Below are 25,299 nucleotides of genomic sequence, written 5' to 3' on the forward strand. Positions count from 1 at the left end.
AGTTCACTCTTCCACATTTGCCTGTTTTGTAGCAGCACAGTACCCAAACTGGACACTCAGTCCTGTGTCACTTGGTGCTGTGAGTGCTGAAGTCACAGTAGTGTAGACTCGGTCTGACAGCTTATTTCACCTGGACGACAGTCTGTAGGTCTGTTTGTACGGCTAGAAGGTAGCCATATAAACTGATGTGGTGTCTGCCTTTTTGGCAACATCATGGTGCTGATGTATGTTCTGCTTTTCTCCAAGTGACGTGCAGGAAGATGATTTTCTGTGAACTCTGAGACCATCTGAAACTTCACATTTCCAAAAGCAACAGAGAGTCTTTTGGCCATGAATATCTCCCATATTTGACATACCAATCCTTTGAACTTCAAGAGTCTAATTTGTTCGGAGGATTAGGATTTTGTTTGTTTGGTTTGCTTTTTGTTTTTGTTTTTGTTGTTGTTGTTGTTGTTTGGTTGTTTTTTTTTTTGTCAGAAACATATTGTCTCATTTTCATATAAAAACAAACATCTTAGGAAGTATTTGCCATCCCACTGAGTGAGGATGAGACTCTGCTCTTGGACCCATCACATGATCAGGCCTCAAAGAATTTATTTTGCCATCTCTGCCTTGGTTCCCTCACTTGCAAAACAAAGACGAGGTTTCTTTGATTGCCTTTTTTTTTTTTTTTTGTGAAAGAGCCTTGAGCGGCTGGGCAAAAGCAGCTGTATGAATTAGCACCCTAAAATCTGCGAGGAGGGAAATGAAAGCGCAAAAACACGGAGCGGGGAGCCCGTCCTCGGCCAGAGCCCGGCCTGGGTTCGGCCCGGAGAGCACACGGGGGAGCCACCGTCCCCGAGGCGGCACAGGCTGGGGCGCCCGGTCCCGGCTCCCACGGGCACCGGGTGAGGAGCGTCAGCCCCGCAGGGCTGCCTCCGCACCCAGCCCCTCCGGGCTGGGGGCGGCCCGGCCCACCCCTCCCGCTGCCGCCGCCGCCGCCGGCGGGCCCGGCCCCGCGGCCTCCCAGGCACCTCCTCCGGCCGGCCGGGAGCCAATGCGCGGGGCGGCGGGCGGGCCCGGCGGCGGCTCGCGGGCTGGCGGCGGTGCTGGGTGGATCGTAGAGCGCCGGGTCATGCCGCAGCACAGCACCGTACTCCACCTGCTCGCCGGAGGGTGAGTAGCCCCGTCGGCCCCTGTCCTGGAACGCGTGGCCGAGGCTGTCCTGGGCGCCAGGCCTGGCCAGGCCCGCGGCCCGTCCTCCACCTCCCCTCCGGGTCGGCCCGGGCCCCGGGGCGGCGGCGCCTTGTCACCAGGGAGCTCCGGGCTCGTCCTCTGCTCCCTCCCGCTGCCAGGCTCCCTCCTCGCCGCGGCCTCCCGGCGGCCTGCCCGCCCCCGAGGAGCGAGGCCTGCGGCAGCGGCCCCCACCACCGCTCCCCGCCGGCGGGCCTCGGGTCGCGGCCGCGCTTTGCACCGGGGACTGCGAGGCCGCACGTCTAGCGGAAGAGCCGAGGGAAAGGAGACCCTGCCTCCCCACGCGACAGCTGCTGCTTGAAGAAGGGGAGCCGCCCCGCCAGCCATGGGGGTTTTGTCGTCCAGCCGGAGCTTGCCGGGGTGGGGGACGAGGGAAGCGGGGTGCTGACCGGCGGGAAGGAGAGGCGCCGCCAGGCCCCTTCCTCAGAGCAAACGGTGGAGCACCCGTATCTTTGGGAGGGCAGCCAGCCCTCCCTCACCGCGTGGCTCAGATTCCTGCGTGTCTTCTCGGGATTTAGCCGCTGCGGCTGATTATGGCGAGTCAGGTGTTTGGAGCGTGGATCCCAGCACTGCCTCTGAGTTCGCAGCGTGCCCTTGAGCAAGGCTCTTCTCCTCTCTTTAAGGAACTTTTATCGTTTAAGCCTCAGAACAATGAGCTTTAAGTTAATGATGTCCGAAAGTAGAAGATATTCTGGTCTTGAGGGCTTTGCGGAGTAACTGCAGAACTCCCTTGCCTAGGCAGCCACCCAATTTTGAATTCCACCAGCCAGTTGTAGTCCGTATGACAGTGAGGTCTGCGGTATAGCATGTGCGATAAAACACATCATTTAATTGCTCTTAATTAGTACATTTCCAGTTTTCTGCAGCTAATTCAGTTGATTTTTTGCTTATATATACTTGCCTTCTCTGTTCCCAGTCTTATTTTGTGTACATTAGTCTCTTTCTTTAATTTATCCCCTGAAATATATAGTCATGGCATCTTAGCTTTTCTTAACCTATTTTTTTTTTCATATTTCTTAGCTTTTTCTTAAGCTTTTCCTCATCCTCATTTTCCACATTATTTCCTGCAAAGCTGTGAGAGAGTTTGGCTAGTGACAGGAGGGAACTTTGTCAGTCTGTATCCTGTCCTTGCCCATTAAGCAGTAATCCTTGAATTGCAATTAGGTAAAACCCAAGAGATTAATAAGATGTATAAGAGATTAGTAAGAAGTTCAGCTTACTGCTGCAGTATATAGTTAATATTATTGTTTTACCTAATGAAACAGATCTCATTGATGAAGGAACAATTGTTCACTTTATCTTCTGGTACAGCTACAATGTAGCTCTTAAGACAGTGTGCAGTTAGACTGTGGGACTCCTGGCCACAGGATATTGGAGGGTAAAAGCTTTTTATGTGTCCAGAAAGCATTTTAAAAAAATTAATGAAAAATCATGTTTTGAAGGCTATTAAATGCAATGCAACGTTTCTGGCAGAGGGAGTCTCTGAGTTGAAAATTGCAAGAAGCTGGGAGAGTGTTCTTGAGAAGATTATTTCTCCTGCTCTTCCATAGGTGATCTTTATTCGCCTGTGTTGTAAGCAGAATCCTGGTTTAACTGCAGATTTATCTGACCTAGCATTGCTATTTTTAAATGAAGATCTTCAAGCTATCTCAGTTTTTGGCTAGACTAAGTAAGGGCTAAAATGTGAATTACCAGTAAATCTTGTCACCTCTGTACATATCCCTTTCAGATGATTGAAAGAATGTTAACAGTGAATTTTTGTATTTCTCTCTACTAATCCTCTTTTTTCTGCCACCTCAAACATTCCAGTTTTCCTTTTAAAATGTGAAAGCAAGATCTAGAGGCAAGTACTGTTTTCTAAGGTAAAATCACCTGCCTTCTGCAGTTAGCTCTCTTTGCCACTGCTTTGCTCTGTGTTGTACTGGTTGTCCACTGCAGTTCTTTGTTGTATTTTGCATGAATTGATTTTGTTTCTGCTTTTAGAGTAATGACTTTAGGGGTTTGGTTTTGTTAAACCGTACTGTTTAAGCCTAGCGTAAGGACCCTTGCTGACAGCTCAGATCCATGTGTTTTTTTGTTATTTGCCAGTTGTTGCAGCCTTGCTCAGTACTGTGACCATCTTTGTCACCCAGGGATTTTATCAAGAGTAAAATGTTACCTCCTGTCTGTGGGTGGAAAAACTGAAAATTGTTAGGTCTAGTCTAGGAGTGATTTTCCTAGACTCTTGCTGGACCATAGCTGTTTGATTGTTTACTGACAGCTGGTTTCAGGAAATGGAAAGAGTGGGGCTGATGGTTTTTTTTTTTTTTTCTTCTTTTTGAGATTTTTGTGGTCTGATTTTAATCCATTTAGCATCTACGCTGTAGACATAGTGCTAAGGCTCTAAATGTGGTTTTGTGAGATACCAAGCTTGCTTTTTGCAAAACTGAGGTATGTCACATCTTTGTAATTGCTTTTGTGAATCCAGCTGTTTGATAAGTTCCATAAAAACAAAACCAATGTACCCCCTCTACCAACACTGATTAGTACAAAGTGTCTTTTAAGTCTATAGTGATCTGATTCCATAATTCTCTCCTGGCACAAATCTCAGGTCAAATAACTGCATAACCTTAGCAGCATAAATTATTGCAAATACCCTTTCTTTTAAGTTCTGGTAGACAGGGCTGTAAGCCTGGAACAGGCAAATTAGTAGAAGGTATGTATGGTAAAGTGTAGGACTGCTGTTGGACCTTTGAACAAATGTGGTCTGCATGGGAAGAATTAACGTGGCTTTTGTAAAAGGAGGCCCTGCCTCATGTGACTCCTGGATCGCTAAATAGGCTGTCTTGGTGTCCGTGCTTCATCAGCTTGTTCATCCAGATAACCTGAAGATGTTTACTGCTTTTCTTTGTGTTGTCTTCTGAGTCCAAGCTAAGTTCTTTGGTCATGTTCCACTTGATCCCAGACTCCCACCACTCATTATATCTCCTGAGGGAAATTGCTGCTGTTCAGCTGCTCTGCAAGTTATCACCACTGTGTAGATCTGCAAAGGGCTTGGCAAAGCAGCATGAGTGTAATGGAGTAGCATAGCTAGTTGCTAGTATCATTAGCTGCATAACCTTCTAGCTGCCAGATCTTCAACTCTTGGACTTCATTGCAATACACATCCAGGCCTATTTTCTTCCCCGCCACCCCACCTGCGGGCAATAATAAATAAAGCCCTAGGAGCAAAGGCTGCGGAAGAAATGTACGTGTGTGCTGAGCTGTATAGACTGATTCAGAAGAATTCTTCAGAACTCTAGCCGTTTGTTGTCCTGTACCATCATATGTAATTCTGTTGACGTACTTGATTCTTCTTTGATATCTTGTAGTTCTTTGGTTGGCTTTTCTTTCTTTGGGGCAGAGTGAGCTTTTTTTTTTACCCTCCATCTCTTGTGAAACAAAAAAGTTTAGCTGTAGCAGATAAGAACGTCTGTCTGTTCATCAAAACCTCTGCCTGGCTGAAGTGTTCACATCATGGCCATTGCATGCAAATTCATCTCAAAATAGTCTTTCAGATATTGAGCATCCTCTAGAAGAACAGAGTTGTTGGTCAAAGGATCTGAAGAGGCAAAAGCTGAGAACTGGACGTATCGATTCTCTGGTTCTGACTTGTGCCTGGTGTCAGAAAGAGTAAAAGAGAATATGTGTCCTTTTAGTGTTACAGAGGTGTGACTAGACTGATTGATGGTTCCTGAGTTCCAAAAATAGCTTCTGTCTGATGAAGGTCAGGGTCCTCTTTCATTAAGAAAGTCATACTGGTGGTGAGCCTGGCTGTTGGCAGAAATTACAGATCTTCTTTACGGGGCCTTGCAAATGTGGGGCTGAATGGGTTATGGGTTGAAGACCCCATCAGGCTGAGGGGTGGGAGAGTTTGTGCTGCCTCTCTCTGAGCCAATGCTGCTCTGGGGAGGTGTGAGGCATGGTGCCTGGTGATGTCAGCAGAAAGCATTGCAGTGAGGTTGGGCAGCAGCAATGTTTGCTCTGGAAAATTCTGAATGCAAAGATCAGCAGCTTTAAGTTGAGGGACTGCTGAGTCCCTATGGACTTAGGACTGTTTGTCTCAAATACTGAGTGAGGTTTCACAGTGAGGCTGCCAGGAGATGTCCCAAGCTAAGCCATTATTGCGTTAATCAATGTCAGAGCAGGAGGTCATGTGTGACGCAGGCTGGGGGACCTAACCTCCTCTCCTACAGGGGAGAGGTTGTGGATGAGCAGGGTCAGAATTACTGCCCTGTTTCTGCACATGGGTCATTCTTACATGTGCCCTTATGACCTAGATGTGGCGGCACAGCTGGAGCCATCCTGACCTGCCCCCTGGAAGTGGTGAAGACACGTCTACAGTCATCCCAACTGATGCTGCGGCCTCTGTGCGTGTCTGAGATACAGCTGCCAGGGATGAGTGTAAGGCTGATGAACCCCACCCCATCTCCTGGAGTGCTCAAATTGCTGAGGTGAGTAGGATAGGGCAGTGGGCATGTTAGCACCAGGGAAGTAAAGGTTTGACCATCAGGTGGAGAGAGGGAGAGATGGAAATAGCATTTGAGCTGAGGCTCTGGAAGCTGCAGGTGTGGTGAGAAGTTTCATCAGAGCACAGGTACATCTACTTCTCACAGTTAATCCTGTGCTTAGAACTCAGAGTCTGCAAGGCAGCTTTTGGGACTGTGAGAAATTTCTCAGCTAGTGGCTTGATCAGACCCAGTGATGGTGTCAGCAAGAATAAGAAGAAATGACTGAAGGAGAGCGGCTGGAGAGAAAATGAGAGTAGGGCAGAAAAAGGATAACACTGGAAGTGAGCAGAGGATGCTACAAGAAATACTGAAGAATGAAGGAGAAGGAGGAACAGAAGAGCCCCCAACTTAGGTATTCTGCTGCCTTCTCTGTTCATTTTCTTCCACAGGACCATCCTTGAGAAGGAAGGCATGCGATCCCTGTTCCGAGGTCTGGGGCCAAACCTTGTTGGGGTTGCTCCTTCCCGGTGAGTATTGCTCACTGAGGATAGCTTATGCTGTACACTCTTTAAAGAATCTTCAAAGGGTTCTCAAGCATTGGAACAAGCTGCCCAGGGAAGTGGTTAAGTCACCATCTCTGGAGCTGGAGGTGTTTAAAAGATGTGTAGATGTGGCACTTGGGGATATGGTTTAGTGGTGGACCTGGCAGTGTTAGATTTACAGTTGGACTCGATAGTCTTAAAAGTATTTTCCAACCTAAATGTTTCTGTGACCTCTGTGACAGCTGTTGCTCCACATTCTGAAAGCAGTCTGGGCCCTGTGCCCGTTGTGCCACAGGACTCCTTCACATAGACACTTTTTGGACCTTCTGATTATAGTTGTAAGATAAGATGTGGGCCTAGTATAAATGGTATCTGATGTCACATTTGACAAACCTGTGCTGGGAGTAAGAAAAGTTGGAATGAGACCCCACAGCAGTGCTATTCCTGCCCTTTGGAGGTGAGCTGTAACCTCTTCTGTATTTCTTTCCAACCAGGGCTATATATTTTGCTGCCTATTCTGGTGTTAAGGAGAGGCTGAACGCTGTCCTCGTACCGGAGTCCAAGAAAGTACACATGCTGTCAGCAGCCTGTGCAGGTGAGCCTCTTCTGTCTCAAATCAGAGCCAAGGAGTTCTTCTGTCTGTAAGTGTAAACCATGAACGTTTCCCCATTGCTGCTTCCATCAGTCCTGCTCTGTCTTCTGAAGTTTTCTCCTTCCGGGCCCATGGCAGTGAGTTCCTTGGGTAACCAAAAGATTTTGTCGCTCTTCGTTCTTCTTAGGCTCATCTGTTCAGGTTATGGATCCAATCTTTACTCCTTCAGCTGCTGTCCTGAAAAGAGCTCCATTCAGCTGGGAGAGGGGAAAAGGCAGTGTGTAATTTAGACCACTCACAGAATAATTTCTCTTGATATATCCCAGTTCTCTAACAAAATCTTCCACTGTTGCAAGTTTAGCCCATTGTTTCCTGCCTCTTTGTAACACCAGGACCTGTAGTAGGGTTATGTTGGAGGCAGAAGAGCTCATTACTACCAGACAATGGCTGGAATGGAGAGGAAGAGAATCAAATAGTCTGTCCTAAATGCCTCCTCTCCCACAGGAGCTCAAGGTCATTCTTAAATAGCAAATGCCTGCAGCTTGCCAAGCAGAATTCAGAGAGCTGATAGATCAGCATCTCCTCACAAACTGTCAATGTGATCCTAGTGCTCATGGCTGTTTTCCTCTTCTGTTCTCCAGGCATTACCACTTCCACACTTACCAACCCTATCTGGTTAGTGAAAACCAGGATGCAGCTGGAAGGCCGGTAAGGCAGGCTACCAGTGCAAAGCCACTCCATGTCGAATCAGGACTGGTTTTGGGGTTGGGTAGGGGTCTTTGACTTGTCAACAGAACATATGTCTTCAATGCGTGCTGGGGAAGAGTCATACAGTTGTGTTCACAACAGCATTTTAGGTCAGTGGAGCAGTGTACCTTTCTAACCCTCTCTCTTCTTTACAGGGTGAAGGGGGAGATGGGCAGCAATGCTCTCCAATGTGCCATGCATGTGTACCGCACTGAAGGCCTTCGTGGATTTTACCGTGGTATCACCGCCTCCTATGCTGGAGTGTCAGAGACCATCATACACTTTGTCATCTATGAAGCACTGAAACAGAAGCTGAGAAACAGCCATCATTCCCTTTCACCACCACTCACACTTTCACCAAAGAGCCATGATTTCTTTGGACTAATGGGAGCTGCTGCTGTCTCCAAAACATGTGCTTCATGCATTGCGTATCCACATGGTGAGTGGGTCCACTCTCCTTGCTTCTGTTCCCCTCAACGGGAGATGCCATGCCTGTAGGATCAATCTGCTAATATCCCTTTTCTTTTTGTCTCTCCAGAGGTCATTCGGACACGGTTGCGAGAAGAAGGCTCACGATACCGTTCCTTTATACAGACTCTGCGGCTTGTGGTCCATGAAGAGGGACCCTTGGCTTTATACCGAGGGCTCCTGGCTCATTTGATCCGCCAGATCCCAAACACAGCTATCATGATGGCTACCTATGAACTCATTGTACACTTGGCCTCTTCCACCTTGTAAAGCACACTGTAGCACCTGGCTGAGGCTACTGTAGAGGTACAGGGACCCCATGGTCCTGAGACTTGGTCCTTTTCCATACTCTGAGAGGTGGTGCTTTTTATCACATATCAGAACTGGGTGAAACGTAGCATTCTCAGGACATAAGACTATTTTGTGCAAAGTTTTTGGCTCCAATGTGCACAATGTAGCCTTTCTTCCTTCTGGAAACTTGAATTATTCTGGTGCTTCAAGATGCGAGGGCACTGGTTTGACCGTGCGTGCTCCTCGTGTGAAACAAGGGCATGGAACTTGCTGGGATGGAGACAAAGTAGAAAGCCTAAGAGTATTTTAGCCCTCAGCATGTTCACTTCTTTTGGACCCAGTAACAACCATACGTGGTCAGAGTTGCACATGAAGACGGGCTAGAGGTGAGACATCTGAGAGAACTGCCGCAAGCAGAGATCTTGTGGTGAGGCCTTTTCGTGCCCTCAGAGGAGCTCTTCCACTCTCACTGAGTGTGTTACCTTCCTGTCCCTAAGGAAGATTTCTCAACCTTGGCTGCTGCCAAACGCCCTATTGCAGAATCTTCCTTTGGGTCCTTAACATGTTGCAGCCATTGCCCCAGGAAGCGTCAGGCAGCTGCCAGCCTCTTTTCTTCTTGCAGGGTCTGAATAATCAGACCAAGTAGGTCCAGGGAAGAAACACAACCTGCTATGAAGCACTGTGCTAACCAGTCATGTTGCTGGGCTCATAGCCATGCTTTGCCAAAATCTGCTGTGTTTCCATCCCCTCCATTCCCAACAAAAAGAGGACACCTACTTCCCTCAGAAGTGCTAGGGCTGTTCTGCTACAAGCTGGAACCCCTGGTGTGAAAAATACTTTGTGCTGGTAAAGAAAATGGTCAGGTGAAAAGATGGATGAAGTTGAGGATTTGGCCTGTTTCTATTGATGAGCCACTAAGTGTACGGGAAAAGCCTTATTTTTTTTTTTTTTCCTGTAATCAATAGTTTGGTTTGCTGTATGTGTTAAACTTGCCTGTGACAGGCTGGGATGCCTTTTGTTGCTCGGTGGGTTCCTAGAGCTGTGTCCCAGGGAAGGCTGCGTTGTGTTTACAAAGAGTATTTTGACTCTCAGAAAGGTGGGGGGTACGGTCAGGGTTGATGTGTTTTTCTTGTTCCAGCAGATACACTAAAAAAACATAACCCTTCCCTGAGACAAGGCAGTAATTTCCGTAAATACATGTTCTGGACAATTTCCAGTCTCGCATTAGAGGCTACACTGACTGTTTCTTTCCCTGTTGGTAGTGAAAAACTGCAGAAGCCCCGAATGTTTTATTTGAAATCCATTTATTTTAAAATCCACTTTGTTTCCTCATCCTTCTTACCTTCATTTATTTAGTTTAGGAGTATCGACAATTTTACAAAGCGACACAAGCTGCAGTGGTTTGTTGGGTTTTTTTGTTTTTTTTTTTTTTTTTTGCATGAAACAAGAATAAACCTCAAACGACAACATTGAAAAAATATACAATATATATATATAATATTTGGGGAGCGGTTGTGAGAGACCCCACTCTGAGCCCTATGGCTGGCTCCTTCCAAATTTCTGTTCTTTCTGAGCCCCTCCTTCCTCATCGTAGTTTGAAACTGCGCCACTGTCATGTGCAAGTACCCTAACACATGTTTCTAGAGAGCCACACGGGAGGTCAATAATGTGGGGAATGTCCACAATCAGAATGGCAGAAGATGAAGGAACATGGGAGGCAGAAATGACAAATGAGGGAGGAGAACATGTGCACACGGTGGGGGAAGGAGGAAGTTAAAGACACCTCCTCTTTCCAGCCATATGTTTTGGAGGGATCCATTGGACTGGTGTTTTAAAGCTCCTAGTAGCCGTGAGAGGCGCCGCTTTTGCCGGTGATGTGTCGGTCATCCATGTCATTGCTGTCTGGGGAGTCGGGTGTCTCCAAGTCAGTGCTGTCATCTTCATCCTCCATGCCCTCACTACCTCTGCCCTCGCTGCTTTCTGCTGCCCTCTCCTGGCAGCTCTGGTAGGACTGGGGAGGTGAGACACGGGGTAAGGAGAAGGATCTGGCAACCCCACTGCCCGCCCAGCCCCAGCCACTGTGGCTGCTCCTCACCTCCATGGGGTTGACTATGATGGTAAGGGCTGAGTCATCCCAGAACATGTCACTCTCTTTGCCTCCGGTGCTTGTGTGCCCTGCTTCAGCAGCCCCAGAGACCTCTTGCCCCACTTCCCGCCGGTGCAGGGAGTGGATGCGCAGGATGCCAAGGATCACCATGAGTGCCAGGAAACCCACACATACCACGATAATGACAGTGGCAGCACTGGGGACCACTTTAGAGAAAGAAAATGAGAAGGTGTGGTTAGAGACTTCACAGAAATGCGCATTTCCAATCTGACCTGCAGAAACTGGGGTTCCTGGGCCAAGCTTGGGTTTTTGGTGTAGGCAGAACATGTCCTAAATTCTCTGCTCCCCATGGCACACGGAATTCCTGCCTTCAGCTGCTTTATCTTTGCTTGAGGCCTGCACAGTTTGCCAGGATGCCTAGGTCCAGACACCCCCCAGTGTTGGCCCAGCCTGTAGACTCTGAGCATCTTCATCAACAGAAGTCACCAGAATATGCTGCACTGCAGCCACTTGTATCCTCCCCTTGGGAATGAGAAATGTGTGCTGGGGGACAGCCTCTTTTCAGAGGATGTGATTTCTCTGCAAGCAGGAGAGAAAGAAGGAAGTCAAAAGAAGTCTGCTTTGCACATGGGACAGAGGTGAGAGCTATGACAGCCTTGCCGAAGTGCCATGGTCAAAGCCTAGCTTCTCCACACGAGAAAACTTGAAATTCATCTAACACCCTTAGCTGAACTCCCACTCCTTTGTTCTAGGCCCGTAGGCTGAGCCTTGACTCCCCGGATAACTCCTTCCCCTGCAGCATCTTTCCAGGCCTTCCATGGATTTGTTCTGGGTGGTTCTGTACAGCAGGGACAACTTTTCTACTGCGATGGGGCAGAGCTGGGGAAGAGAGTGGCAAAGCCTGTTTTTTTTTTGTGTTCTCCCAGCACTTGCATAGGCTGTCTCTGCAGTGGCTCAGTCCCAGCTGCAGGACTGGACTAGCTTGGGATAAGCTGCTGCAGGAAGCCACCAAAGGTGCTTCCCATGTTGCCTACAACAGGGGGCCAAAACTAATGCAGGGTTCTTTGTAACAGCCCTAGAGCTTTCACAGCCTTGGAGGGGCCAGTTAGACTGTGGTCGTACTTGTGGCACAGGGCTGCCAGAACATGCCAGCAAATCTAATCTCTGGTCCTCTTGCCTGTGTGGTGCTGTCTCCTATATTTTTCTGCCTTGTTGATTGCTACCTAGTCCCATGTCTTTTTTTTAGAGCAGTGGCAGGCTTGATTCTCTTGTTTCTCTCCTGCTGTTGAAGCTTCTTTCTGAAATTACATTACCCAAGCCCACATAGCACTTTTGCAAGGAGCACTAATGAAATAGTACCAGCTTACAGTTGTTCTTTTCAGACCTTGTCAGGTATATATTTCAGACTGCATCTACACCAAGAAAACAACACACCGAAAGACCTCTGAGGATTGTTGCACTAAGCTCTAAAACACAATTTGACACAGACTGCAGTCCATTTGCTAATGAAGAGTGGGACAGGACAGTATGAGAACTTCATAAGATGGGTATAGGGAGCCTGAAAGGAATCCTCTGCTCTAGGTTCTACCAGGATATCAGAAAATCAACATCCTGACCTAAAGGAATAAACCCAAAAGACACTGTTACATACTTGGGTTGTTATGGGTGCTTGCCAAGCTGTGCCCAGATAGCTCTGGGGGTAAATGGTGGCCTCGGTGCACGAACTGCTGGGAACTCAGAATATGGTTAGGATGAGCAGCTCGGTTCATGTTGTGGAGGACATTCATCTGCAGAAAGAAAAGAGTGAGAGAGACTCAGCCCTACGTTCACTGCAATACATTCTACATCGTGCACATTCCTGTCCACCATGGCCTCCCCATGCACACACAAGCACCTAGGTGTGTAGGTATTGATCTTGTACCTCAACAGTAAACTCATTGCTGGAGTAGCGTCCATTCATCTCAGTGCAGGACAGGTGAAACTTCCTTTCATAAAGAGCAGCGCCATGGTTGATGTGGTACGAGACCTGGCGTAGTATTTCCTCGTAAACTGCAATGCTCTCCACACCTGTGACAAGCAGAGAGAATTGGTGTGGCCTGAGGAAGCTCCTCCTTTAAAGTCATCTGGCATCGTAACCCTGTGGCAACTAGGAGCGACAGAGGAATCCAAGGCAATGCTGGGTTTATTAATTTGGGGAAGGGAGCAGAGCTGGAGCTGACTGCAAAGGACCTGATGAAATCCCTGCTTGTATTGCTATAACACGTAGACGGGAAGGAAGAATCAAGTGCAACAGCACTGTTAAGTTCTGGAAACTACAATAGTGTGGTACCAGCCAACAACCTGTGGGATGTGCTGTCCCCTAGTCATGTCACACAAAATGCTGCTGGCATCTGAAAACACCAAACCCCAAGGGCAATGGGAGTAAGTCAGGAGGAGTGATAGAAGCCTGGGTCAGAACTCAGACACTATGCTGTGTGCTGAAGGAGGAGCCACCTCCCCAGCGAAATGGTCTGGGACTTCCAAAAGCCAGGAGTTCAACAAATGGTTACATCTCAAGAGTCTCACAAAGCACACCAACACATCTCTAACACTGGGTTAACTGCTTCTTCCAGTGATGCCTGACAGGCAGTGAGAAGTGGAATAAGACAGCTGTGGCTGAAGAGAGGACATACCTGTGATGGTCAGGTAGGCAGAGGTGTTAACAAGCTCCAGGCCCCGCTGCTGCAGCAGTGCCCCATCCAAGAGCAGATACTCCCTCTCTGGGTCCAAGTCATCTCCCACCAATGAGATCTCGCAGCCATCCAGGTTGTGCACAATCTCATCTGACATTCGTGTGTCTGTCACTGAGATGCAAACAGAAAGAAGAGAGGGCCAGAAAGCCAGCCAGCCAGCCATCAGTGAAGGCAGGAGGTACTCAGCCTAGTACCCACTTACTTAAAAGTGCTCACATCATACGTAATGACTTATATTTCTTTGGCTAGCACTGACCATGAGTAAAATCACTGTCAATCTAATTGTTGGAGGAGTCCCCCTGGTTCTAATTACATTATTTATACAAGTAATAAAGTAACTTTATTTTGGAACAACATAGTATTATCAGACTGGTTCATGATAACACATCTTGGCTGTAAGGACTCTGTTGACAATGACAATGTGCAAATTAGGAACAACTCTATCACACATTCTCAGACCCTGAGTGCTTCTGAAAGCTCTTCTCTGTCTCAGGGCTGCTGGTTGCCATGGTTCTTTGTCTTCTTCAAAATGGCAATCACATTCAATGACTAACTGGTTTCAGCAAGGCTAAGACCAACCTGCTCTAAGTCAAGAAACTCATAATTGTATGAGGAAAGGCAAAGCTGCTAAACAGAAAACTAGAAAGAGAAAAAAATCCTATTACCAGAAAAGATACAAAATAAGTGAAAGGACAAGTGGAGCACAGAGTGCAGAGAAGTAGTCTGAGGATGATGGAGAGAAATTAAGGGACAAGATATTATAAAGAGTGAGGAAACTGACTGGGGAACTCACAGGAATAAACGATGCAGAAAGAGATGGGGAATTCACAGGAATAAGTGATGGAGGAAGAGATGAGAAGGGGTGAGAAATAAGGAAAGCAGGAAAGAAGGAAGAAGGAGGAGGCTGAGTAAGTGCAGGATCGGAGAGGGCAACAGGCAGGACATCCATCCACGGCTGGATTCAATAAAGGGAAATGTAGGTAAAATGCAAAAGGGATTAGGAATGAGCAGCCTGGGAAAACAGGAGGGGAGAGTGAGGCAAAAGAACTCGATGGATAGAAAAAGTACAGGGAGGAGCAGAAAGGGATAAGAACCGATTAGCCTACATATTGGCAGACAATGTGCCTTGCTTTTGTACTTGTAAACTCTCTCCTATTCCGGGTGTAATGAGGAACTCTACTTCCTCTGCAGGACAGCAACACGTACAAGTCTTTCCAGTTTGTCTTTTATGCCTCGCCCTGTACTCCACTCACCGGTACCATGCCAATTCTCATCCTTCTTGGTCTCCACCTGGTGAGAAATAGAGCAGGTGATCTGAAGGTTGGGGAACAAAGGGACCCCATCAGGAGCCTCAAAGTCTGATGCAGGATGAGCAAAGTGGGCGTTGCCACTCAACAGGATCTGGGGGGCATCAGGCTGTAGCACCACAACATAACCTTCCACATCAGGAATGGAGACACAGGACTCTTCACTGAAACATCTGAAGGACAGACGTAGAAAGTATCAGTTGGCTCAAGCTTCCACCAACAACGCTGTAAAAGAACACCTTCTGCACATTACTGCCACTGAAGGGAATATCCTTTTTCTGGTCGTCTTCCTAGATCTTCCCTGTAGCCTGCTGTTCAAGACAGAGAGGTGTGCTAGGAATTACATCACTGGGTTTCAGGTGACTTGGTCACATCCACACACCACAGAGAAAATTAAAACCAGCCCACATGCCTGGAACACCATGAGTGAAGGCAGAAGTTCTGCTACCTGCATAGACCCCAGGACCCAGTATTACAGTATCCATTTGGATATTGGATACTTTATTTTCAGAAAGACTCTAACCCATTTCCAGACCATCAATTAGAATCAAAATACAAGGTGAGGGAGTGTAATTTTAGTCAAATGAGAAGTAATCCTCTTGCTGAACTTAGCCAGAGGTGCTGCTTTGTCCACTCACTTGACAGTAGTGGTAAGCCTGAGCGGCCGGACTCCAGGGGTGGCAAAGCGGAGGGAATTCATGTAAGCCACATGCTGGATCGCGTGGTTGAAGGTTTCCACATCATCACCCTCCAAGGTGAGCAGGGACTGAGAGGGGTTCACATGAACCTACAGGTGGGAGAGAAGAAAATACTCAGGGTTCCTTGGCCAATGCCAAGAGTCCAGGCTAAGAGAGACACAAAGGAGAAAGGTGGGGAGTTGTCTGAGGTGGGGGAGCAGGCAAAGTCCTGGGAAGCAAGGCTGGGGAGGAGAGTGGAGGAGACCCATGCAAGCTGGGCAGATGGGCATACCTTCATCCCTTTGCCCAGACTGTCGAAGTCACTGTAATCAAGCCCCTCACGGCAGGCATACAGGCATTCAATAACCTCCCGGCTCTCCAAGCTACCAGGGCGCACAGTGAAGCCAGCCAAGTAACCATGGAAGTAGTGGTGGATCGACAGAGGATCTCCTGAGGGAAACATGGGAGGTGGAGGGTGTGAGAGACATGGGGAGGAAGAGAGCAACAACAACAAAAGCAACAGTGTGAGGGACATACAGATGTTAAAGGAGGTAGAGAGAGACAGAGGGGTGCATGGGGCATGGAAAAGCAATGACAACAAAAGCAACAGTGTGAGTGACGTACAGATGTTAAAGGAGGTAGAGAGAGACAGAGGGGTGCATGGGGCATGGAAAAGCAAAGACAACAAAAAGATGGGGGATGCTGAAGTAAGGAGATGACAATTTTTGGAATTCCAGATGGGGGAAAGCAAGAAAAACAGACCAACAGAAAGACTAGGGCAGTGAACAGTGGGTAGCATAGAGAAGTTTCTGCCAAACTGCTGAATGCCAGATGGAAACAATTTCTTGTCCCCTTCTCACTCTGCTTCCTGTGAGGGCTTTTAAAAGAAACTATACATTCCATAGATAGTTAGGGATGAGGTGACATCTCCTGATGTCTCTAATGGCTATTGTGTTCTTCAGACACCAACTTTAATGATCAGGCATGAAGACTCTTTCTCCACATGAAAAGCATACTCCATCTCTCAAAGCAGGCTGTAGTCCTCCTATCAGCCTTTTCATGCTCCACAGATACCAAGGTATCAAGAACCAATCTGGCAAATAAGGGGTTTCCTCCCAAGATGGTGGGAGGTGGCAGGACAGAATTCAGGGAGCTGTATGAGGAAGGCACCAGGCAAGAAGTGATAGTCATGCATGGTGAAGAGGGGAAGAGAACCATCTTCTTTCTTTTCCCTACCTTGTACAGTATCAGTGGAGTTCTCACTTCCTTTGATTTTCTCTTTGTTTTTCTCCTCTGCAAAAGCAGAACATTCAGACAAGCAATAAGACATTGGAAGAGGGTAGTTGCAGGGCCAGGCAAGGATCTACGCAAGTGCCTCTATCGGCCAATCCAAAAGAACAGCTCTGGAGTCATGTGCCAGCCAGTGCACCCTTCAGCCCTAGAGACAGCACATCACAGATGAAAGAGGGCAGAGTCCCTCTCACAAAGCGGCTGGTGAGATTGTAGGACGAGTAACTGATATAAGGGAGAAAGTGTAGGGTTTTTCTTTTTCTCCTTTCCCAATGATATCTGTTCTGGGAACTAACTGAGTCCTATTTATGGAACATGTTCACAAGCAGCCATGTTCTCAGCATCTCTTTGAAACTCAGATGGTTCCAGGTGAGTGTCCCAAGCTGATTAATATTTGCTGGTTGCAAAAGGCCAATCGAGGGCCCAGATCTGTGGGAAGATCCCTGACTTAGGAGAAGCGGCACTACAGTAAAGATTTGATCTTGCTGAAAAATTCTGCCAGAGCGAAGGCAAGCAGCAGGCAAATTCCTTCAGTTCTGTCCTGCTCCAGTCTTGCAGGAGAACTGAAAGACCTGGGAAATGCAGCCTTACCTCTCCACCGAATGGCTTTTAATCTGGTAGTGGCTTAACTATGTCCCTAACCTGATCTTTGTCCTCCAACCCAATTCCTCTACAGAATGGTTAGTTCTCCATATAGACCCTCAAGACACAGAAATCCCCATCAATACAACCAGCAGCACAAACAGTACTGCCTGCTCTCTGGTGAAAAGCTTTGATAGAAAAACCAATGCCTGAAAGCTGATTATCCATCCCATGTTCTAATGCTATTGTCCACGAAGCTGCCATTGACACTTGTCCCTGAGCTATTATTACCATGGCCACACTGACTTTGGTGCCAAGGAGGCAAGATGGCTGCAACGTGTTTGCATCATTTAGTATTGGATGGTGTTTCTTTCACCTTTTCTGGCTTTCCCCTGACTCGTTTCCCACATGGGAAGAACATGGTTCAGGGAGTGGGCACTCACCAGTCCAGCAGGCTCCAATCATGAGCGAGGGTTCCTGTCGTGGGGGGTGAATGAGGCCATTGTCGTGGATGAGGGCAGGGTCATAAGAGACGCCATCCACGTAGAGTGTGACAGTGGGGAACTCCAGGTTGAGGGCATAATGGTGCCATTCGTCATCGCAGACCTACATCAGGCAGCAGAGGAAGGGATCATCAAAGAGCAGAAGGAGAAGGGACAAGGGGAAGAGGCAAATGCTTCCTCACCTGCTCAAGCTTCCAGAGGAACTTCACAGGCCTTGCACTTTCCAGCAACGGCCAGTAGAGAAAAGCAATCCGGCAGCCGTGCACAGCCAGAGAGTAATGCGAGTAGCCATCCTCTGCCGGGGACAAGCACAGGGAGTTATCTATCACACCTCAGAGCAGCCTCACTAGCCAGAGTCCAGCAGCACATGGTAGCCTGCACAACTGGCACTCAGTGTCTCACGCTCACAGTGGGCTTGACACCTGAAGAAGCTGTGTTCCTAAGGAGGGACCTCTGCCCAGATCCCGCTCTGGAACACAGAGATTTCCCCCTGCAGGGACAATCTCTTCTAACAAGTTAGAGGCATTGGGCAGAAGTGTCACCACCCCAGGAAAAGTGTCTCACCGCTCTGCACTGTACTGCAGATCACTGTCTCCTCTTCCCGCCTGCCTTTGCTAGGCACCACGGCATGTTTCATCCATACGGACAGGGTGAAGTGGTCACTCAGCCCCTCACGGGCATTCGGCCCATTCACCACAGGCACCTGGGCAGCCTGGCTGCCATTGAACCAGTAGATGAGGCTGCTGTCCTGGCTGTAGTGCACCGAGAGCCGCGCGGTCCAGTTTGCCGTGGGGCTAGGCACCGGCAGCAGGTCAATCTCTCCTGAGGCAGCACCTATTGAGAAGGGAAGGAGTTAGGAATGTCAGCATGGGACAATAAGGAGCCTGAGAACTAGGGAACAGACGAAGAGGGTGCTAGAGGGCTTGTTGTAACATCCCAGAGCACAGGGAGAGGAGGACTTGCCTGTAGGCTTTCTCCTACGTGAAGAAGAATGAGAACTTTTCCATCTGTGCTAAGGGAAGTCTCACAGACTCAGCACATTGGGGCAATGCACAGAAATCTGGCTTCCCAGCAAGGAAAGCATGGGGAGCCCCTTGTAAATACGGCCAGGGTACCCACTCCCCCTCAACACAGCATGCGAGCTAGGTGTCCTCCCAGCCCCACTGACCACAGCAAATGCGAGGAATGTGTCCTCCAGCATCTCTGCTGTGTGAGGCACAGATACCACTGTGAACCCCTCCAGGAGAAGGGGAAGGGTGCTGTGCCACAGCTGCCCTCAGCCCAGGAAAGAATCAATTCACCACAGAGTTTGCGTAGTGACTTCTCAGAATAGTTATCGCGGTCACAGCCCTTGGCCACATGGTTTGTCTGCAGCTCCACCGTGGCCTGGATGTTCCACAGGGGCTCATCGCAGGTCTCCAGGTGAATACTGGGGAAGAGTGCGAGGCTGCCTGCGCCTGGGGTGTACTCAATCCTCTTGTTCCAGCCTAATGAAGAAGGGTGACAGAGAGGGGTTAGATCCTGCCAAGGACCCGAGGCCAGAACATTTGGCACACACACAAGCGGCATCTACAGACTAGCCCAGAAACAGAGATTTTGGCCCTTTCCATGTTGAAAAGACAACTTTATGCAGCTGGCATCAGTGCAAGGGAAGACTTCCTAGAAGCACAGACTCCAAATTCTCATCTTCTACAGCTAGTACCAGTGTAGCATCACTCCTTGGATTGTCAACCTTTCTTATCAGGCAGAGCAGATATTTAGCTGTCTTGATTTCCCCTTAATTCTGTTGACTAATGTGAACCTGTAGGCATACACCACTTCTGGAAAAGCTAAATATCCTCAAGATCAGCAGGCCCAAAACCAATCTACACTGAATACAGTTTATGAGCCTTATCAAACACATAGTAGTTCACAGTAACCCAAGGAATGATTTTCCAGTGTTAGAATTGCCTTGCAGGGGCTTTGCAACAGACTGCTGCATGTCTGCTGCATCCCCTTAGATGGGACTGACGGGTTGGTGCCAGAACTGAACCATATACACCGGCATACAAATTTATACGTGTACATACAAACACTTGCAATGAATAGGACTGAGTAGCAGTCCAGCAAAAGCACAGGGAAGACAAAACTGTGTTTGGAGGTTTCATACCCTGCCAGCTGGGCCTGCAGGTGGGTTTCACCTGGATTTCCACTTCAGCATCATCAGAAGCCCGCTTCTTTCCACAGTCATAGGCTGTCACTGTGAATTTGTAGAGACGATCTCCGCTGTACTGCAGCTTCTCTGTGTTCTCAATGTTCCCTGGTTAGCAAAACAAAGAGATCAAGAGAGAGGAAAGACAGTTTCCTCAAATATATTCCTGCTAGAAATCACTCTTATTTTTGATCAACTACAAAACAACCAAAAAGAGGCTGAGTCCCTACCCCCAGTACCACTCTGTAACAAGCTATAGCATCCCACAAAATGACTGCTGCATCTCGGCACCAGGAGAGATAGATCAGCAGTGCTAGAAAACTCATACAGCACAGCTCTGCCAGCAAATGGGACTGACAGAGAGGGAGAAAAGCAGGAAAGGGGGAGTGACCCGCTCACAGTGGGTCCGGATTCTTACCATCATTGTCAATCAGAAAGGGAATGTTGGGGGTCAGGATCTCATAGTAGCAGATCTGGCTGTACTGTGGTGAGCAGTCTCCATCAATGGCCTCCACACGCAAGATGCGGTCATACAGCTTTCCCTCAGTCACTGCCACACGATATAACTTTTCCACAAAGACAGGAGCAAACTCATTCACATCGTTTACTCGAACGTGTACTGTGGCCCTGATGCAGAGAGACATCAATAAGAACTGATGGGCTGATTAGGAGCCACACACCACCTACCTTTCAGTCCAAGTCACTCCCCTAGAGCGCATCAGTCTGATTTCCAGCCATCAAAAGCAAGGACAAGGAAAGAGACTTTGGTTTCAATGCAGCAATGTTGACACACAGGAGCTTAGACAATGGTTTCCCACCCCAGAGAAAGAGCAAAAGGAATGATAATGTAATCTGGACCTCCTGCCTATACACAGCAACATAAAACACCACCCTGAGACACAACTGTCAAGCAGCCCTTGTTTCTAGTGTATTCACTCGTGTGACTCAGTGAACATTTCTCTTTAGGTCCTACTAACATATTGAGTTACAGTATCAAGGCTAGAGAAAAACACTTCTGGCTAAAGGAAGCATTCTCACAGCAATTTGCATTTGCGTTTCTGTGACAGATCACATTTTGTAACATGCAGCAATGACTGCCCGGACTTACTTGTGTGATTTCTTGGTATTTGCTCCATCAGGTCCCTCTCCACAGTCATAAGCTTGGATGGTGAATGTGTGCTCCTTATGTGCTTCACAATCCACTGGTTCCTTGGCCCGGATCAGCCCCTCACCTGTAGCTTTGTCCAGGATCACAGCTTCAAAAGGTACCCCTGCCCCATGGATCCTGAAGCCACAGATTTCACCTGGTACCCACAAAGGCAGAGAGGAAGGGGAGAGAGAAAAGGACTGAGGAGAGCGCGTTATGCCCCCTTGCCTCACTCTCCCGCATTTTCTTCCTTTCTAACTGACGCTCTCCTTTGTCCCTCAATATCACCTCTTATTTTGAGCAATTTTTGGTTCCCTAGGAGTTCCTCCTGCCATGTCTTACAGCCATTGATGGTGTAGATTGCCCTCTACTGGAGATTACTTCCATGGCAAGGAGCCTTGACCAGCATCACTAAAGACTAGAGGTTACAAGGCCCAAGCTGGATTTATTTGTGCTACACAGCCACAGAACTGAGGGAGCACCTTATGTCTCCTCTGCATCCCTCAGAGAGGCAAAGCAGGCCATATATTGCAGACAGACAGCCTAAGCATGAAGATCCACAAAGTCTCATCCACCCACACAGGCAAGATGTGCACAGTACTGCAAGGAACTGCAGATAGGGTCACCTAAATCCTAAAGTTCAGCTCAGAGAGACCGCTTTTCCTCTCCCAAAGCTGAAGAAGCTCCAGGCATGGCTTAAGCAAGCACCGGGAATATAACCCTCATAAAGCCTCATCTGTAGTTTCAGGGATTTGTGCTCACTGTGAGGGGATGTAGCACTGCCAACAAAGTGTGCCCTACCAGCCTTCTCCAGTGCTCACAGAAACAGGGCTGTGCATGTGATCTTTGGAAATAGAAGAACTGCGTCAAAAAGTAGCTGGCTCCACCCTCAATTTCTCTCCCTGAGGGAAATAGCTCACAGCATCCTAAATTAAGCTGTGCCCAGATTTCCTCCAGATTTCACTGGGGACCTCCTCCGGAACAAGGTTTGGAGGTGATCATTTCCTGGAGAGAGCTAGAATCCAGCACAGGGATGAATGTCACCCTGTCTCTGCCTCTTCGTAAGCCTCTCCCTGCCTCCCGCCCTTCCCAGAGCTGTTACCCACCTACCTGCATAGCGCAGTGGAGCATCTTTGTCCAGTGCAAATAGCGGTGGGTTAAGCAGGACTGTGTTGTCATTCTCCATGACGATGCCCTGATACTCAGCTTCAATCCAGGGTTTGTGCTTGTTCGCTGAGGTGGATTTGGGGAAAGGGATGGAGCACAGGAACGTATTAGCCATCCATGACAGATTCAGCAGGAAAAGAGCAGAATATCACCCACAGGCAGGTAACAACCACCCCTCCCCACCTTCTTCTCTGGAAACAAAGAAGTCTAAAATAGGCTGGGAGGAAGTTGTTCTTTAGTTCTACTCTACGTGGCTCTTGGGAGACCTCATCAGAAACAATGTGTTCCTTCTGGCCTCCTCACTGCTGTCTTCTCAGTAATACGTGGAGAGGCATCCAGATGCCAAGGAAAGGCGGAGTGGTTAAAAAAACTGAAATCAAGAAGCAGAAGTAGCCTGATTCTGCAGACAGATTCCAAAAGCTAAATCCTTTAGCTGACTGAGGCCATAATTAAAGGATCTGGGATACATCTTCCCTTGGGGTGTCCCCAGGGGACAAGTCTTGCATGCAGCCATTATCACTTAGGCCTCGCATCCTCTGGACGAAGGCCCAGGATCTACACACAGGTAGCCAGGTACGCTTTCAGTCAGTCATCCTACGCATACAATAACCTACTCTGAGAGTGCCTTGCTCCTTCCTTCCCCACTCCATGGCAAGCACCATATTCCTTGGGCCCCTCCTTGCTAAACCCGTTGGCTGGAGCCCAGCCAGGCTTGGCATGGAGGCAGCAGCCAGCAGGAGGCTCTGAAAAATGTCACAGGCCCAGAAATAGCAAATTAATCTTTATCACACAGGCTCCGGGGCAGGGAAAGGGAGAAATAAAGGGGTGGGGGGGAGGGAAGGGGAGGGAAGAGAGAAGAAAAATCATTACAAATTAAAAACCCCTCCCCCATGCCCACTCCCTGCCTAATGGGCCTCAGAGATTATATTACATGGCCTAGTTACAACCCCCGTTCCTAGATAATCCCCCACTCTCCCACCCCCTGGAGACCAAGATTTATTACAACTGAGCAGTACTTTGAGCACAGCATGGCTCCAAGCTGGTGGGGAGCAGGATAAAGAGCCTTTCCCCTCAAGGGCACTGCTTCCAGTATGTGAATTCATCCTCTGCAGCACAGTATCCTCTGCAACCATACCGGCATGGCGTGATGGGTTGACTCAAAGGCTCGGTATCCCTTACAACCAAGCACTTCTGCAAACTGGGGCCAGGGGATGCTGCCGGAGCCGGGCGGCGGGCCAGTGGACAGGGCGACAGGTCAGAGCGGGGATGCACCAGGAGGGCAGAGCAGGCAGAGCCACCCTGGCGTAGCAGCGAGGAGCGTGGGCTGGCATTTCTCCCTCACCAGATTGATTCAAGATTATAAAGCATTGCGTAGGAAATCCAGAGGAACATGCATCAGTATGCAGGTGGAATCCTCCCTGTGTGCAAGCGCCCACGTTTCACCCCACCCCTCCATTGCCCCCGCCAGATTCCACTCTGTGACGGCTCCAATCCACACGCCATACCACCGAGGTGGGAATCCATAGCTACAAATGTCAAATGTGCCCTGTTGCTGGGGTAACAAGCTGGTGGTAGACAGACAAATCCTTTGCTGCATCCACCTGCAACTTGGGAATCACCGATCTGATTTCTCAAGGAAATTAGTTGCTGGAGATCAGAAAAACATTTCAAGAATATTTTTAGGATACAGACTCCTACCGGCTTCAAGACAGCTCCTGTAATTCTAAAGTAATTTGCCAAAGGCAGGTAGATGTTTCAGAGTGTAAATTCACAAAGGGGAGAGAAAACCCAGAGCGTAAGGGGCCTTGCCTCGCCGCTGGGCCCCTTGGCACCAGAGCAGTACAAATAAATGCCCCTGTCAATGTCAGCGTATGCAGAGCTCCGCGTTGCATCCACCCTGTAGCCCTACCTCTTCCCAAGCACAGAAAGCACCCTCAGGTGTCACATCCCCTGATGACCCTCTGAGTCCCTCACAGGCTTTCAGGTTCTCCCACCCTGTCAGACTATTGATGCACTGACTCCCCTCAGATGAACGTCTCACATCTCTCTCTACAGCCACAGATCTGGAAACCTACACCCTTCTCTATCACCCTACGTGTTTGAAGAACATCTGCATTCCGAACATTACAGCTGTAGTGTCAGGGTGGGTTTTTTTTCACATATTTAGCCCATAAAATACTGTTTTAGATGAACAGCCTGCACAGTTAACACGTAACTGCACAGTAATTCCTATTGGCAGGTTGCAGATGGATGAACTGGAATTGGAAGATGGAGATGGGGGATGTGTTTTGGAGACCACAGGGGTCTGTGCAGAAGCAACACATTCTCTCTCAGGGAGGGAAGGCTAAATCCACGCTGCAAGAACTGAAACAAAAGCAAGGCAAGTGGGTGGAAAAGGGGAAGAGGCGAGGGGAACGCTAGAAGGAGAGGAAAGAGCGGAGAAAAAGGCGGCGGTGGGAGACAGATGGAGAAAGTAGAGAGCGGGCACGGGGTGAGGGCGCCCGAAGGGGCAGAGAAAGCCGGAGCCGCCGGGAGCCGCGGAGATGCCCCCCACAAAAACGTGCCGAGCCGCGGCCGAGGAGCCCTGCCAGCCCCTCCGCCGGGTCCCCGCCGCACCCCCGGGGCCGCGCCCGCGGCGCACCGCCGCTCACCTTTGTTGGAGGCGCCGCCGGGCAGCGCGGCGCAGAGGCAGAGGAGAGGGACGAGGAGGACGGCGGCGCGGGGCTGAGGGTCGCCCATCGCGGCGGTGGCGGCGGCGGGGGGGTCCCAGCCCGCCCGGGGCTGCTGGACAGCGGCGGGGGCGGCCCTGCCCGGCCCACGCCCTCGCTCCCGCGGCGGCGGCGCGCAGGGACGTCGCGGCACCTCCGCGAGCCCCGCTCCGCTCCACGCCCGGCCCCGCCCCGCCACTGCAGCATGACGTCACGGGCGCGGCGGGGGCCGGTGGGGGTCGGCAGCCAATGCGAGGGGGCCGCCGCGCTAGGTGCTGCGGGGGTGGGGGCGCGGGGCAGCCGCTGTTTTTCCTTCTCACTGCGAAGCCGGGCAGGGCGCGGAGAGGGGCGACGACTTGGGGGAGGGTGGGGAGGGGTTCAAAACCGGCTTCGCCCCGCGGAGCATCCTCGCAGCTGCAGGGGGGGCGCGGGAGGAGCAGGCTGGGGTGTGGAGATCGGGGTGGGCGGCGAGGGGCTGCAGACCGCATCCGGACCCGCCGCCTGTCCGCCCCGGCGGGGCGCACCTGCCCGCCTGCCTCCTCGACG

The 25,299-nt window shown here is 49.5% G+C and overlaps 2 protein-coding genes across 6 annotated transcripts; one reads left to right on the forward strand and one right to left on the reverse strand.

Annotated features, from left to right (window-relative positions):
• Positions 1 to 839: 839 nt before the first annotated feature.
• On the forward strand, positions 840 to 9,661 carry LOC104476070 (solute carrier family 25 member 36). 5 transcript variants are annotated; one of them, XM_086759660.1, is made up of 8 exons: positions 843 to 1,155; positions 2,676 to 2,805; positions 5,532 to 5,705; positions 6,152 to 6,229; positions 6,739 to 6,839; positions 7,478 to 7,544; positions 7,739 to 8,022; positions 8,122 to 9,661. In XM_086759660.1, exons 3-8 carry the CDS (start codon positions 5,608 to 5,610, stop codon positions 8,319 to 8,321), a joined length of 828 nt encoding a protein of 275 aa, XP_086615786.1. In that variant the 5' UTR covers positions 843 to 1,155; positions 2,676 to 2,805; positions 5,532 to 5,607; the 3' UTR covers positions 8,322 to 9,661. The 5 variants fall into 5 exon arrangements, with proteins under 5 accessions (XP_086615770.1, XP_086615786.1, XP_086615795.1 ...); XM_086759669.1 differs by having other exon boundaries at positions 2,707 to 2,805; XM_086759679.1 differs by lacking the exon at positions 843 to 1,155 and adding an exon at positions 1,618 to 2,611 and having other exon boundaries at positions 2,707 to 2,805.
• Positions 9,628 to 24,866, reverse strand: CLSTN3 (calsyntenin 3). The gene is made up of 18 exons (XM_086759631.1): positions 24,697 to 24,866; positions 21,989 to 22,111; positions 20,840 to 21,035; positions 20,150 to 20,358; positions 19,690 to 19,839; positions 18,842 to 19,027; positions 18,105 to 18,374; positions 17,723 to 17,835; positions 17,481 to 17,643; positions 16,402 to 16,458; positions 15,458 to 15,615; positions 15,127 to 15,275; positions 14,435 to 14,661; positions 13,122 to 13,292; positions 12,371 to 12,516; positions 12,101 to 12,236; positions 10,438 to 10,655; positions 9,628 to 10,353 (listed from the first exon to the last, which is right to left on the reverse strand). The coding sequence occupies exons 1-18, from the start codon at positions 24,782 to 24,784 to the stop codon at positions 10,183 to 10,185; spliced, it is 2,931 nt and encodes a 976-aa protein (XP_086615757.1). The 5' UTR covers positions 24,785 to 24,866; the 3' UTR covers positions 9,628 to 10,182.
• Between the last annotated feature and the right edge of the window lie 433 nt (positions 24,867 to 25,299).

This window comes from Chlamydotis macqueenii, chromosome 1, assembly GCF_036417535.1.
Source record: "Chlamydotis macqueenii isolate bChlMac1 chromosome 1, bChlMac1.mat, whole genome shotgun sequence".
NCBI lineage: Eukaryota > Metazoa > Chordata > Aves > Otidiformes > Otididae > Chlamydotis > Chlamydotis macqueenii.